The 16,342-nt window shown below is 37.0% G+C and overlaps 1 protein-coding gene across 1 annotated transcript in view; it reads right to left on the reverse strand.

Moving 5' to 3' along the window:
• LOC118734310 (small nuclear ribonucleoprotein F) overlaps nt 1-1,144 on the reverse strand; it is a 25,833-nt gene extending 24,689 nt beyond the window's left edge. The window contains exon 1 of the mRNA XM_036464032.1: nt 846-1,144. Coding sequence (XP_036319925.1) covers nt 846-1,023 — 178 coding nt within the window. The 5' untranslated portion in view covers nt 1,024-1,144. The remainder of the gene's footprint in view (nt 1-845) is intronic.
• Between the last annotated feature and the right edge of the window lie 15,198 nt (nt 1,145-16,342).

Consider the following 16,342-nt stretch of genomic DNA (forward strand, 5'->3'; position numbering starts at 1 on the left):
CCCCCCTTCTTTGGCAACACAGAAAGGAGAATTCTACTGCCTGAGGGATATAATCAGGGTTGTTGCGAATATTATTCCGAAATAAAAGTCTTTTCCGGATAATAAACAAACCGCTTATCCAAATTAAACAAGTTTGGTATCAAATGAAAGAGTACTTAAATAGCTTTAAAACTGAAATGTCTAAACGAGGAAAGCCACATATTGAAAAATATTTCAACAAAAAATGTTGATCAATTACCATAGAACAAACCTTGTATCAGGTATATCACTCGCGCGCACTGCTGTGCGCTGTGATGCATTTATTTAGTATTAAATTATACAAAAAATATAAAGAGAGGTCGTTCGTTATTTCTGTTTAAAAGCTATTTCAGTCCTCTTTTATATGATACCAAATATGTTTAATTTGGACAGGCCGTTTGTTTATTATCCGGAAAGAACTTTTATTTTGGAATAATATTCGCAACAACCCTGGTTATAATCACTAAGTGCGGCCGAAGGCCGCCTACGCAAAAAGTAGTTGGACGCCTGGTTCCGCTAAAGTGCACTTTTACCCAAATGGATATTTAGGCTTTTTTAAGCGAAAAAATACAGCAAAACGTAAGCAAAAATTGTGACTTTTGTCATTTGTCTAAGGTCCCAGTCGCAGGCTGCATTTTTGTGAATGACGGTTCATGCCCTATATAAAATGGGTGGGAGGAATTGCCACTCCGCCTCCCCCTTCGCCCCTTTAACCATCATCCATATAGGAAAGCCAACCCAAGATCTATGATATTATTGTACTTTCTCTTAATAACTGAAATGAAAATTAAAAATACGACGTCCGCAATGGAGCAATTTGGTCTTACCTGTGACTTGTCCATCAGCAGTGTGCTCTTCGGTATTAGCAAGTTGCATATTCATATACCCATCTACGGAGACTAAGTATCCTTTATACTCATGACCCCATTTCAGTTTTATTATAACAGCTTTTCCTGTCAATCCATTTAGGAATGGTTTTGGATTAATTGGCATAGCAGCAGACATGATTGCAGTTATTTTTTTTCGTTTTGTGATTTGATTAGTTTGCCAAGTTCCCCAGACGGCACCAGATATTCCTATCCTCCTAAAGTAAACACCGGCAAAATAAAAATTACACGCGCTTAGTTATGGGCTATAAATCAATTAATCGATAGTTAGGGTATCGCCTACCAACAAAATACTCGATACGTTGATGAGACCAGGGTTTGTGCAGACTAAGGCTGAGTTCCAAGTTAGTATATTGCAAAGCATCAGTCTCTTTTATGGCAGCGGCAGTTTTTCGAAATCAGTCGTTTTTTAGAAAGTGTTGTGTATGATGAAGCGCAGCACAATACAGCAGCGGCAGGAGGCAGTACTGCTCAGCTTAGCCCAAATTCTAAATTCACTGCCACTGCCTTTATCGCAGCAAACTTCGCATGTTGAATTTGATATAAATGGAACGCAGCCAACTTATGTTGTTGTCACTGGAGCCTAAAAGGCAACAAAAAAAGGTAAACAAACAAAAGGAAATGTCAAAAAAAGCAGTCACTGACAACGCCGTATTGTGTTTGCTGCGGCAGTGACTGCCAATATTAGCTGTAACAGCTGATTTTAAAAACTGTCACTGCCACCGCGCTATTGTATTTTGGGCTTAACTGATGGAAATGTCCAATATGCGCAACCATGTTCAAATGCCGAATTGGAACTTAGTTGTGCAAATTGGTCATTTCCATCAGTTATAGTTTAGAAATACGGCCGATTCTGAACAGAAACTCCTTGGGAGTTTTCTCACTTTTTCCTTTCCTCCTATCATGAATAAAAATTCCCTGACAATTTTTTATATTAAAGGGCGGAGTTGAGCTGTCAAAAAAGTGTCGATACAGCTTTTTTGAAATTCAAATTTCCTCCTCCCAAATTTTCGGGAAAGTGCTACTCCCTGGGGATTAATTATTGGAGGATTTCTTTCTCGGGAGAAACAAGTTCCGGGGAGAACAAACTCCCCGGGAGTATTAAGGATTGGACTTAGGCCCAATTTCAGATAGGCTATTTAAGTAGAGATTGTTGATTAACTTCAAAAATTCATATTCAGATCATATGTACATTTTATCTGCATTTATATGGCCAATATTGGCTATTTATATGTAAGACATGGAGGCATACCTAAACAATAAGGACCAGTGAGCTAGAGAAAATAGAAAAAGTGGTTGTGGCCACGGGCGTAGCTAGGTAGGAGCAGGGTGGGCGAGCTGTCCGGCCCCCTTACAGCTACAAAGCGAAGGAGAAACTTTCAAAATCAATAAAAAAAAATACTTAATTGTAAAAATCAAAACCCAACAGAATTCTACATGTTAATTGCTATGCGTTGGGTAACCGCTTATACGGAATTTACATGAGGCGATTTTTCAGGCGATTTTTAGTTGAAAGCAACAATCGCCTGGTGTAAACGGCCTTTCAACTAATCGCTTTCATTAAAGTTGGTCGGCTGCATGATGCAATAATACAAGGTGCTATCGAGCTGTCACAACTGATACCGCCTTGTATTATTGCATCATGGGTCGGCTGCCTACTTTCGTTCAACTTTTGGTTCAACTAATCGCCTGTGAAAGTAGAATCATGTAAATTCCCTATTACACGCAAACCCGTTTAACAGATTCTTATGTGACAACTCTCATGCTAAGGGCCGGTTGCTCAAAGCCTGGTTGACACTAATCCCCGGTTAAACATCGTTATCGACGTTTTCGGCTCCATGCAAATAACATGGTGTCGGTAACGTCGATAACGATGTTTAACCGGGGATTAGTGTCAACCAGGCTTTGAGCAACCGGCCCTAAGGGCCGTTTGCACCATGTCTAGTGAACGCTAACTGGAGGTACATCCTTCAGTTAAGCACGTTAACTGCTTTATCGATCACATGTTATATGATGGGTGTCGATAACGTCGATAAAGGTGTTTAACTGGGAGTTAGAATTAACTAGACATGGTGCAGACGGCCCTAAGCTAAGTAAATCTGACTACTTCGGACTGAAAAGACACATTCTCACTGAGTGTTGCTCCCTCATTTTTGCTGTCATTTTCGAGTTAAGGAACGCTTTTTGGACTAAATCTGACTACTTTGGACTTTTTCTGACTATTTCTGGGAGATAAGGAACGTAACTATTGACTTTTTTATACTTTTATTTATATTGACTTTTCTGCCTTATCCTAAGTTTCGCCTGAAAAAAAATTTACCCGAAAATTTGTCATCCGCCCATAGTAAAACCATGGAAACCAAAACTAAAAAAGTAAACCGGTTCGGGGAAAATTAAACTCATGATAAGGCTGATTGTCTTGTTCTATCTTCCTTGACAATACAATCAACCTGCATGCCGTTTTGATCCTCAGTAAATATACAAGATGGAAATAACACAATCAGGTGAGCTGATAGGCAGGTCTTGCTGGTTTTCATTAGGTCAAAATCGCTGACATCATAAACTGCCTTCATCTTACAGCTGTTCATTTGGTGTCAAATGCGTTTTCATTACATTTTAAAAACTGATCAAGTGTCGATAAGGCAGTGCATGTCAAAGACTGTCGTCAAATTTCGGTGTCAGATGAGAGACATTCCGTTTTCATTACGATGTCAAATGTGATGTCAAATTTTTACAAAAAGTGTAGAATACCGACATTTTAGCTATACACAAACAAAAAATGTATTTATATAGACCTATTTATGCTGATTTCAACCTTACCGAAACTAGTTAGCGCAAGTAGAAAGTTAAGAAGATATGAGTAATCCACTTGCAAATTGCGCTATGTAAAATTTTTTCGAGTTTTGTTTTTGGTGGATTACGTACCAGTATTTAAAGTAGTTTCATGTCCACTAACAACACAGTGCAAAATCTTTTTATGTTCTGAAAAAATAGCATAAAATGTTAACTCTTCTTCCAAAAGTCGCTATCATACTTAATTATAAACTTTCAAAAGTATCCATCTTCTGATGAACCTAGAAAACTGCTTTAGGTCGTGTACACTGTTAATGTTATCTTATGTCATGGTATGTTATGTTATAATTTTATAAGGCTCTTATTTATCCAAATTTTCAGGCAATAACAAAAAAGATTCAATTTAAATGCTACTTGTTGCCGTAGTCGTTTTTTCAAATTTATAGCTTTCTATTATAAAATAACATAACGCTGATTGCAAGTGCAAGACTACTCATATAGGAGATTAAGTTAAATTCTTCGGAATTTTGAAATATCAATATCTTATGAACTACATAACCGATGAAACAACGAATGACGTCAGAATAAAGATGATTAGTTTATCTTTCAGTTGATGTACATAATTTTTCTGATTTTTTATATTTTTAAGTCAAAAATACTAAAAAACAAAAAATTTAACTTTTTCATTAAATTACCTTTTTTTAAAGAAAATTGCATTATTAACGCTACAGAGATTTATATTATTTAGAAAGTACAAGTCATTACCTTATATATAAAGGTTGTTATAGGGCAAAATTTAACGAAAGTAGTGGTAAAAATCGAAATTGTATATATATTTTTTAAATAGCGTTTACCAATCATTTGTTTTAAAAATGGTTATAATAAATACGTCGTAAAAAAGCTATTTAAATTATCTTTGAATTGGCGTCAATATTTTTCTAATCGGTCAAGTAGTTTCCGAGATATTAAACATATAAAAAATAGGAAAGTTGAAGTTCAACCTGTTGTATTTGTTTGTTTTTTACTTGCCCCAAATAATTTGGGTATGGTTGAAATCTGCGTGAAAAGTTCTATCGATCTGCATTTTTCGTTTTTTTGTAGCTAAACGGTCCGTATTGTAGCAAGAATCAGCTGTTCGCATGTCAAAAGAAATCAAAATTGCCAACGTGTTGGCAAAAAAATTTGGTTGTCAAATGCTGCCACATCAGCGGCGAGGGCCGTTTTCATTTGGGTGTCATTTTATATGACCGTGAGTGGTGATATATGACAACAAACGCAAATGACACCAGATGACAACCCGTTTTCATTATTTTGACAACATTTGGCGTCAAATATGACCTAAACTGACGACAAGTTTTAGTCAGTTTTCCCACTAATTCAACCGATAATCATAGGTCAGGCTTCTTGCTGAGGAATTGGGAGTAGCCCTGCAAGAAGCCTGACCTATGATTATCAGTTAAATTAGTGGGAAAACTGATTAGTGATTTTTCTGATCACTATTCAAAAGCCCAAAATACAATAACGCAGTGGAAGTGGCAGTGGCAGTTTTTCGAAATCAGTAGTTTTTTAGAAAGTGTGGTGTCCAATGAAGCGGCTCACAATACAGCAGTGGCAGCTGGCAGTACTGCTCAGTTTAGCCCAAATTCTAAATTTACTGCCACTGCCTTCACCGCAGCAAACTTCGCATGCTGAATTTGACATAAATAAAATGCAGCCATTTTCTGTTCATGTCGCTGAAGCCTAAAAGACAACAACAAAAATGTAAACAAACAAAAGGGAATGTCAAAAAAAGCTGTCACTGACAACGCCGTATTGTGTTTGCTGCGGCATTGACTGCCAATATTAGCAGTAAGAGCTGATTTTAAAAACTGCCACTGCCACTGCGTTGTTGTATTTTGGGCTTAACTCTAAATAATTGATAAATCAGTGAATAGATGGCAGCGAAATATCCAAAAATTCATGAAACCAAATTAAAAAATACAATTCGAATATTGTCGAATATTAACTTAATTTCGCAAGCTTTTTCAGAGCCACTGTGCTCAGACAATTCTTTTAATTTTTCATCGGGGTCTGAATTTTCGTCGCTAAAAACAAATGATTCAGCGCCGTTTGGTCTTTCTACCTCCATTCTTAGGTTCTGCTGGAGTCCCACGTTACCCTTGCACTATATTTCAGCACTGTAGTCACTGACTCCACAGTCGGCCTAAGCGCACTGCCTTCAAATTTTTTCTTCTCTATCCACATAGCGCTAAAAAAGTTTTTTTTGCTCATTATTTAATATACAAATAGAATATACGGATTTTTATTAATTCTTTATTTAAATTCACCGACTTCTTTATTTTGCACCACAGCTAACAATGAAGTAAAATCGGTTAAATTAGTGGGAAAACTGACTAAAACGTTTCATCAGTTTAGCGGTTAGTTTTGTATGGGCTTGGGGAAAAAAGTGACCACTTCTCCGGGCGTGTGATAGTGCATCCCTTTCTTGCACACACATGGGCGTATTTGCCTTACAGTATGTTCACTCGCTCACACATGTCATCTAGTTGGTGATGTACAAGTGAGTTTAGCGATGAAACTATTGGGAAAATATCGCGATAATTAGTGATTTTTCTGACCACTATTTCTAACCTCTAAATAATTGACAAATTAGTGAATAGATGGCAGCGAAATGTCCAAAAATACATGAAACCAAATTTAAAAATACAATTCGATTTAGTTTATGTGTTTGTTTTATTTGTAAAAATATATTGTCGAATATTAACTTAATTTCGCAAGCTTTTTCAGAGCTACTGAGCTCAGACAATTCCTCTCATTTCAACCGAGCTCTGAATTTTCGTCGCCAAAAACAAATGCCTCAGCGACGTTTGGTCTTTCTACCTCCATTCCTAGGTTCTGCTGGAGTCCCACGTTGGCGTTGCACTGTATTTCAGCACTGTAGTCACTGACTCCACAGTCGGCCTATGCACACTGGCCTCAAATTTTTTCTTCTCTATCAAAATAGCGCTAAAAAAGTTTTTTAGCAAATTTTTTTATATACAAATTGAATCATTGATTTTTATTAATTCTTTCTTTAAATTCACCGAATTCTTCTCTATTTTGCACCACAGCTAACAATAAAGTAATTTTTTTTGATGTATGTGTGTATGTTTCTATCCGATATGCGGTTTGTATAGTAACTTCTCCAGTGAAAGATTGCAGCAAGAGCGTAAAACCAAAATAGAGCGTACATTGAGAAGAAGAGAAAACTTTCAGGAAAAGTTATTGAACACAAAACTAGTAAAAACTTGCAAGTGAACAGTTGTCGCACTGTTTTGACATTCTGCTGTAGACATTTTACTATTTATAAATCAGTTTTAAACTCTTTGCTTTACACACAAGCACTTAAACAGTCTAGTACATCATTAATACACTCATTTTACTTTTGTTTACGCTTAACCAATTCAACAAATGGCAGCTTTTGACATTCATCTTCTTCTTCTTCTGCTAGCTAATTTCTGCTAGTAAAAATTTCACTAGCAAGAATTCGCAGCTTTCCCGTGTTATTACGCTCTCGATTCAGGGCTCTCTTGCAAATTTTTTGGGTTATTATACAATTTTCCAGTAAAAATTTGCAGGTTCCAGTACAAATTGGTACTGACTATTTGTTACTATTAAAGTGTGTTTGCATTGTTCAACTTTGCGTTCAACATTTGCGTTCAACTCAGCGCAGGGTTGCACGAAAAAAAAGTTGAATGGCTAAAAATATCAAAATATGAAAAAATATCAAAATATTCGCCATAAAAAGGTGTTTCATTGTTCAACTTTGCATTCAACTTTTGGTTGAATGGCCTTTCAACTAATCGCTTTCAACAAAGTTGGTCGCCAGCCAACATTTAGCCATTCAACTTTTTTTTCGTGCAACCCTGCGTTGAGTTGAACGCAATTGTTGAACGCAAAGTTGAATAATGCAAACACTGCTTTAGGGAATTTACATGATTCAACTTTCACAGGCGATTAGTTGAACCAAAAGTTGAACGAAAGTAGGCAGCCGACCAACTTTATTGAAAGCGATTAGTTGAAAGGCCGTTTGCACCAGGCGATTGTTGCTTTCAACTAATCGCCAGAAAGATCGCCTCATGTAAACTCTCTATATACAAACCTATGGTCAGCACATGATTCAATAATACAAGGTAAGATAATTATTGACAGCTGCGGTTTGACACTCCCTTACAAAAGGTTGCATTTACGAAGGACAGAGAAGGGGCAAGAATGCAATCCCTTGTTGCGAAAATGGTAGTAGAAAAGTACGCAAAGTAGGCAAGTAGTAGTGAAATTCCTTTTGTAATGTATTTTCAGGAAATCTGGCATAGACAACAGTCCACGCTTTATTACAAAAATATAATTTACTATATCTGTGCACTAATTTATTAATAATGTCGGTCGGAAATATGGTATTTTTTGCAAGTTTCCGAGCTGGGCTGTCAAAAAAAATATCCACGAAATATCTCTGCAAAGGTGTTCAGCCCCTCTTCTTTAGGCACATACAAAGGAGAATTCTACTTACTGAGGGTTATAATCCGTAAGCGCGGCCGAAGGTCGCCTACGGAGAAAGGTGCTCTCTGCAAAAGGCGTTCATCCCCTCTTCTTGGGCAACAGAGAAAAGAGTAGTGAGGGTTATAATCGTTTTGGAAAAAATCCAAATTTCCGCCGTTTTCAAACAGCTCCCAAGGGGTTTTAAGGTGGGGGAGGGGGATGAGGGGTGACTTTTCATAAAACGGCGTCCATCCTCTTTCGTTTAGGGGAGGTTAGGGGAGGCACGCCCCTCCCCCTCCGCTACACCCCTAAATTGTTGTACAAATAGCTAAAGATTTCCCCGTAATATTGATATATCTACGTGAATTACGTAATTTATGTGCTATTTAGCTGTATAAAAACTGCAAAATAAGTCAAAATTACAATAAGACTAGATGAGATTGATGTAAACATCCAATGCTTATGTTTTCATCAGTTAAATATGCTTCATACGCATATACAAATAAACATATTGCACAAAAGCTTATGATTTTATTTCACACCAAAGCTACATTGTTTCTATGTAAATTTGCAAAGAAGCAACACGGTGCCACTGCTTAGGGAGCGGTGCGAGAGAGACAACTGTCAGTTTATCGAACCTTGTTAGCCCGAACACAATGAAAACGACGAGCTACAAACCACAGCTGTCAAATTATTTTAACACGTACTCTTATGTAGATAATTATTTTGGCGACGACCGGGCTACGCGGCGGCTGTGGTTGTGGCCAGATTAGATCTATTTCTATTTTTCTGGCGACAGATAAGGTTCTTCCTCTTCTTTTATGTCAAACTCATACATATTCATGATGTCGCTGTCGCGTTCAAAGAAATCATGTCGCCATCGACAAAGCGCTTAGATAATAAAGATGACAAATTGGAAGCTGTGGTCGGTAGCTCGTCGTTTTCAATGTGTTCAGAACTTGTATTATTGAATCATGTAGTCAGCAGTTTTTTGCAGGGAGGTTTTCAATATCGATTTTTGCGATATCGATATTGTTCAGCGCGATATATCGTCATATAGATTTTACATGCAATCCCTGCAAGAAGCCTGACCTTTGGGCTCTGTCACACGGTCAGTAATTATCACGATATTTGGATCGCGATCCATATTGATGGATTTATGGACTGCGCACGAATGCTACATGTTCAATATTTATCACGTCAGTATTTGCATAATTTTTGTGCTGAACGCTTATTATGACGCAAGAAAATAATTTTATTTTGTATGAATAATTTATAGATAAAGCATTCTACAATTATTTTAAAGTTGTCAATGTTAATTAAAGTTTTTTCAATTTGTTTTGAAAGATTTTAAGCATCGATAGCGAAGGCATAGCGAATACGTTTTCGATGTTCGCATTATGGGAGTACAAGATGTACTGACGAAATGTATGGATCGCGTTTTGAAAGTGCTACACGTTCAATATTTATTGACGGTATTGCGATCCGCGATCCAGATTACAAAATTTTTAAAAATTTTGCGATATGGACCACGATCCATCAATACTACATGCTACACCGTCAATAAAAATCGCGATACTTGGATCACGTCAATAAATACTGACCGTGTGACAGGGCCCTATGATTATCGGTTAGAATAGTGGGAAAACTGACTAAAACTTTTCGTCAGTTTAGCGATTAGTTTTGTATGGGCTTAGGGAAAAAAGTGACCACTTCTCCGGGCGTGTGATAGTGCATCCCTTCCTTGCACACACATAGGCGCATTTGCCTTACCGTATGTTGACTCGCTCACATGATCCAATTAGAACAGATCTGACCGGTTGAGAAGCGGCCATTTGTAATAGCAATTGAGAAAAAAGTGTGTGACGTTCGTAATTTTGAAATTTGCTATTTCTGTTTTGCTTATTTCTTTATGTGTATTTTGTCGGTGGTTTATTTCAGTGATTATTAAGCGATTTTCAATAAATTTTTTGTGCAAATGTTATTAAAAGGAAGTGCTCGGTGATTGGATGCAAAAACACGTACAAAAATAATAAATTGGTTAGCACAAACACGTGCTACAACATTGCTTGCATTTTTTTCTTTATGCTTCGTCTTCATATTCCTTGCTTACTTTTCACAGAAAATAACATGGTGCCGAAATTACAAACATCAGCCCGAAAAGTACTTTTTTCTTTTGCTTCATCTTGTCAGATCTTGTGAAGTTGGATCATGACTCGCTCACATATGTCATCTAGTTGGTGATGTACAAGTGAGTTTAGCGATGAAACTATTGAGAAAATATCGCGATAATTAGTGATTTTTCTGACCGCTATTCTAACCTCTTAATGATTGATAAATAAGTGAATAGATGGCAGCGAAATGTCCAAAAATACATGAAACCAAATTAAAAAATACAATTCGATTTGGTTTATGTGTTTGTTTTATTTGTAAAAATATATTGTCGAATATTAACTTAATTTCGCAAGCTTTTTCAGAGCTACTGAGCTCAGACAATTCTTCTCATTTTTAATCGGGATCTGAATTTTCGTCGCCAAAAACAAATGCCTCAGCGCCGTTTGGTCTTTCTACCTCCATTCCTAGGTTCTGCTGGAGTCCCACGTTGGCGTTGCACTGTATTTCAGCACTGGGTAGTAGTGCACTTTAGCGGAACCAGGTCAAAATGGACGGAAAAAGTTCGAGAGTGGTATCAATCGACGCGTCTTAACGCCAATAATAATTTTTAATAATTTTTAATTCATTAAAGAGTTGTTGATGTGTATACATCTTTGGTTTCGCTAGGGGTAAAATTTGCGAAGCTGTAACGCATATCCCAGCAGAAAATTTCGAGGGCTGATTTGCCGCTATTTAAACTTGACGGCGCGATTGTTATTGTTAATTCTATACATTAACGTACTAATTTGTTTAAAACTTATTATAAGCAAACTGCGAAAAAACGTTCGGAAATGCATCCTAAATGCATAAATGCAATAAAAATGTTTGCGAACTGCAATAACAAACGTTCGGAAATGCAACACCAAAATAATTTTTTCGAATAACGGAATGAAAAAAAAATAAAAATCATCAAGTGCACCCTGCGAATTTGCAACCTTGTGTATGCGTATCCTTTTTGTAACACTGCGCCTAAAAATGCACAATGGATCGAGCGCAAAAGTAAGGAACTACGCGATGAGCCATGGCGCAGGATGGTACGGTTGTTTTTTTTAATTTCAAAGTGTATTGCAGCAGCAAATTTTTGATGTGTATACATCTTTGGTTTCGGTAGGGGTAAAATTTGCGAAGCTGTAACGCATATCCCAGCAGAAAATTTCGAGGGCTGATTTGCCGCTTTTTAAACTTGACGCGCGATTGTTATTGTTAATTCTATACATTAATTTGCTAATTTGTTTAAAACCTTATTAAAAGCAAACTGCGAAAAAAACGTTCGGAAATGCATCATAAATGCATAAATGCAATAAAAATGTTTTCGAGCTGCAAAAAAAAACGGTCGAAAATGCAACACCAAAAAAAATTTTTTCGAATAACGGAATGAAAAACAAGTAAGAAAGTCTAAGTTCGGGCGGAGCCGAACATTAAATACCCGGCGCAAGTATTAAATATACGTTTTTCATCTTTCCGAAAGCTACCGCTACATGGTAAGCCGGGGTGTATCAATTTTGAATAAATTAGCGTCCTTAAATTTCGAAATATTGAAGTTTCAAGTATTTCTGAAATTTACCGTTATATGAAAAGCGGCCGTAATTTTAGTCCGATTTCAATAATTTTCAACGTTTTGCTTCTGTGTGGCAAGTACAATAACCACACCGAGTTTGGTACAAATTGGTAGAACGGTTAACGATATACATATATGTGATCATAAGTAGGCGGTGCCACGCCCGTTTTCCAAAATTTTACCATAAGCGTATTTCTTGGTAAAGAATTGTTGCAAGCGTCAATTTTGAATAAATTAGCTTTAATATTTACTGATTTATCGAAGATTTTGTATTTATCTAAATTACCGTTATATGAGATGTGGGCGTGGTTATCGTCCGATTTCACCCATTTTCAATACCATCCGTCCTACGCCAGAAAGAAGTGCACCTACCAAGTTTCGTTAAGATATCTCAATTTTTACTCGAGTTATCGTGTGCACAGACGGACGGACGGACAGACAGTCACCGCTTAATCGATTTCTCTTTTCATTCTGATCATTTATGTATACATTTGTCTATATCTATCTCGATTCGTTTTGCCTGTTACAAACAACCGTTATGTGAACGAAGTTGTAATACCCTTGTGCACAAGTGCGCTCGAGTATAAAAAATAAAAATCATCAAGTGTACCCTGCGAATTTGCACTGCGCCTAAAAATGCACAAAGACTACAGCGGAAAAGTAAGGAACTACGCGATGAGTCATTGCGCAGGATGGTACGGTTTTTTTTTTTAATTGCAAAGTGTATTGCAGCAGCAAATTTCTTTGGTTTCGGTAGGGGTAAAATTTGCGAAGCTGTAACGCATATCCCAGCAGAAAATTTCGAGGGCTGATTTGCCGCTATTTAAGCTTGACGGCGCGATTGTTATTGTTAATTCTACTAAGCGATGAGCCATTGCGCAGGATGGTACGGTGGCGCCCTGTGCTATTGCAAATGGTTGCATATATTTAGGCATATGCAGTACAATTGGTTATTACTTCCGATTATGCAAACTCCGGCTATACATACGGCTTTGTAACTAAATATATGTATACATACATATGTATGAACTCATTTGTTGCAACTGGTTTTGATATTCGTAGATGGTTTTAGGGCATAGGTTTAGTAGTCTATTGATAAAAAAGCAAGGCGAAAATTAAAAAAAAAATACTGAAATCATTTTAACTAGGACCGTTGATAACTGATGAACATACGTTAATATATCGTCTTTTAAAGTACAAAACCGCGTATCAGCAAAATGCAAAACCGCGTATTAAGGTAATGCAAAACCGCGTATGTGAGGTTGCATAAATTATTTTCTAGAGAGTAAAAGCACTCATATTCCAAATTGATTTTTTTTTTATAAAGCAATCGCATTTATGGCTAGTATATTTAAGGACGAATGGATAACAGTAAAAGTACATAACGTGCATTGCGTCGCCGTCACCGTCACCGGCAGTTGTCAAAAATGTTGATTCGGTGTATTTGTATGAAGTAAGTTACATGAACAAGCTGACGGTGACGGTGCCGCACAAATTAGCTCAACTCTCAATTTTGCTTATGCGATTGCGTTAAATGACAACTATTCAGTGTTTTGTTTACATGTTTGAACGTAAATTTCTCCAGTTTGTGAAAATTTTAATATTTATGGAAAAACGAAATGTAGAAATTAGTGGAGGAAAACCTAACGGAAGAAGTGAAAAAGTAAAATCCAAATTTTGCCAAGAGTATCAGCGAGTTAAGGATTTTTCGGACGCAATGTCAAACGAATTGTGTGTAACTTGACGCATAAGCATCGTTGACGGTGATGGTGACGGTGGCGGTGACGCTGTCGCAATGGATGGTATGTACTTTCACTTTAAGGATTGAGCAAAGAGCTTATGTGAGCAAATCAAATTTTTGGCAGCCTATGTCAGTTACGCGGTATAATATACATATGTATGGATGATATCCATCCATCCATCCATCCATGATCCATGAAATGTCTCTTCGTGTAAAATCCTGTAAAAATGTTAAACAGCAAAATCAATCTCTGAAGTGAGAGTAAAAAGTGAGTAAAAGCAAAAAGTACGGGAACAAAAAAAGATCGGGTAAAATCTTGCAACTTCATTCTCTACACAACTCTTCAAAAATCGCTCTCATTTACATGATTTTGGAGTACGGGATCCTTCCTGCAAGTTCGTGTAAATACCTCTAAGTTCATTGAGTACTGGATCAGAGCTAATACAAGATTGCGCAAAGAGACGACGAGAGTAAGAGGAAATGCCGAACAAATGAATTTAGCTCCCCATTTTGCAAACAAAAGATGGTATGTTATATCACAGAATAAACAGTATACAGAAGACGCACCACATACAAATTTATTTTTCTTCGGCGGACGTAATATTACAACCCGGACAAGAGCAGAGAAGTTAACATCACGACCACTATGAATAACATGGCGACCCGGAACAGAGCAGTTAACATCACGTCCACTATGAATGGCATGAAGTTAACATCTCGCCACAAACACACATCTTGATCAGCGTTGCCGCGAGCTTGAAAAAAATTTATCAGTTGCCAAGCAGAAAAAGTATCAAAAGCAAACAAAACTGTTGTTTGTTAAACTATTATTTAAAAAAAACAAATAATAAATAAAATTTGATAATTAAATCCATAGTTATAAAAAAAAATTATATTTCTTGCTTCTGTCTGCCTATTTGCATAACGAAAAACAAACCCCTAAACCACACAAAATCCTTGCGCAACCCGAGACTTGTACAAGTCAATATTGTGGAAATTACTACAGCATAAAATTGCGCAAACCTTATTTTGAAGAAACGTTGCTCAAGTAAATATGTGCAAGAAATATGAATGTGCGTTGTATATTTTGTTAGCTTCAGCTTTAAAACGTAAAAAAAAATAAATTAAAATAAAAAATAATTTTTTTCTACGCTTTTATCCATATTTTACAGCACGATCTGGACACCAAAATCAAAACTAGACTACAAATTTCCAGTTGTCGCCATACGCAACACAAATTATTGTACAATAACACAAGCATGAGCAAAATATCAAAATAATTTTTAATTTAGCGCAATAACTGTGCAATTTAATAAAAACGACCCCATACACCACATAAACGACCGACGCAAGCCCGATATTGCGTAATATTTTTGTGTAGTTTAGGGGCCCTATAACAGCGGCGGATGCAAAGAAATTCCGGGTTGTGTTTCCCTTATAAGAGTTACCAAATCAAACTTATAAATATCTATATATAAATTGTGAGACTTTAAATAACAAGAAAAAAAAATATTTGCCTTTAGACTAGAAATAGTATTCATAGTTTTTAAAAATTCATTTCTGCCAGCCGAAAGTATCAAAATACGGCATTTGGGAACAAAATAGTATCAGATATTACAATTTAGAAAAAAAAGTATTAAAAATTATACAATTGTATCAAAACGGCAACGCTGAATGTGATGGAAAACGAAGTTAGTTAACATCTGGTCGTCATAGCGACGATGGAATTAACAGCGCCAGCCGAGTGAAAATACTGCTAAAGTAACAGAGGCAGCGCCGCTTGTGATACCCTTGCTTGCCTCACCGCTCGTGCCATAAATTCAAATTGGTTCGATAGTCGACATGCGTCTTCTGTATACTGTTTATTCTGTGGTTATATGTATTTATGACTTTAACGCAAACCCAGCGACAGATGAAGCAGAACCACAGATTATATTCCGAAAAGAAAAACTAAATTTAAGAATATATACAAATAGAAACGCTCAAACTAAAAGCTCAAAAACAGTAATTGATGCGGTATTTACAAGATATTTCAACGCCCTTGAGTCAAAAGTATAGATATACAAGTATCATATTTAATCAATCATACCGATAATTTCATGTACATTCCCACGGCAGCCGGTTCTACGTACCGGAATGGCTCGGGTTTACCCGACCAAGGGCTGTTGTTTCGGCGATCTAACCCCGTTTAGGTCGGCGAAATATCTCAGAAGTTCTTCGTCCATAGGGCTACATTCGCTACGTTTTCTCCTACTCAGGGCTGGCATCGAGTCAAACCCAGGGCCAGAAACCTACACCTGCTGTCTATGCCAGAGACGACTACACCACAACTCCACCTCTGTCAAGTGCCATGCTTGCGAGGGGTGGAGTCACCTCAGAGTCTGCTCAGGACTACGGACACATCGGCAGTGGACCACGTCTTTTGTGGCCCCCTGTTTCTCTAACAGAGCAGCCTTCACGGCTAACCCCAGTCCACCTGAGCAGTCCCACACAAACACCACAGCACAACAACATAACAAAAAACAAATAAATACTTTAAGTATATTACAACTTTTCTATCAAAAATTGATTGTTGTTTAATTTTATCAGAGTACATGCAGAATATGTGCAAATGGCAGCAGGACTGTGTTGCCATATCTAAAACCAAGAGTGGAAAGCAAGACCAAAAGAAAATAC

The sequence above is a fragment of the Rhagoletis pomonella genome, unplaced genomic scaffold (genome assembly GCF_013731165.1).
Source record: "Rhagoletis pomonella isolate Grant_MI unplaced genomic scaffold, Rhpom_1.0 Rhpom_scaffold_00002, whole genome shotgun sequence".
Lineage (NCBI taxonomy): Eukaryota > Metazoa > Arthropoda > Insecta > Diptera > Tephritidae > Rhagoletis > Rhagoletis pomonella.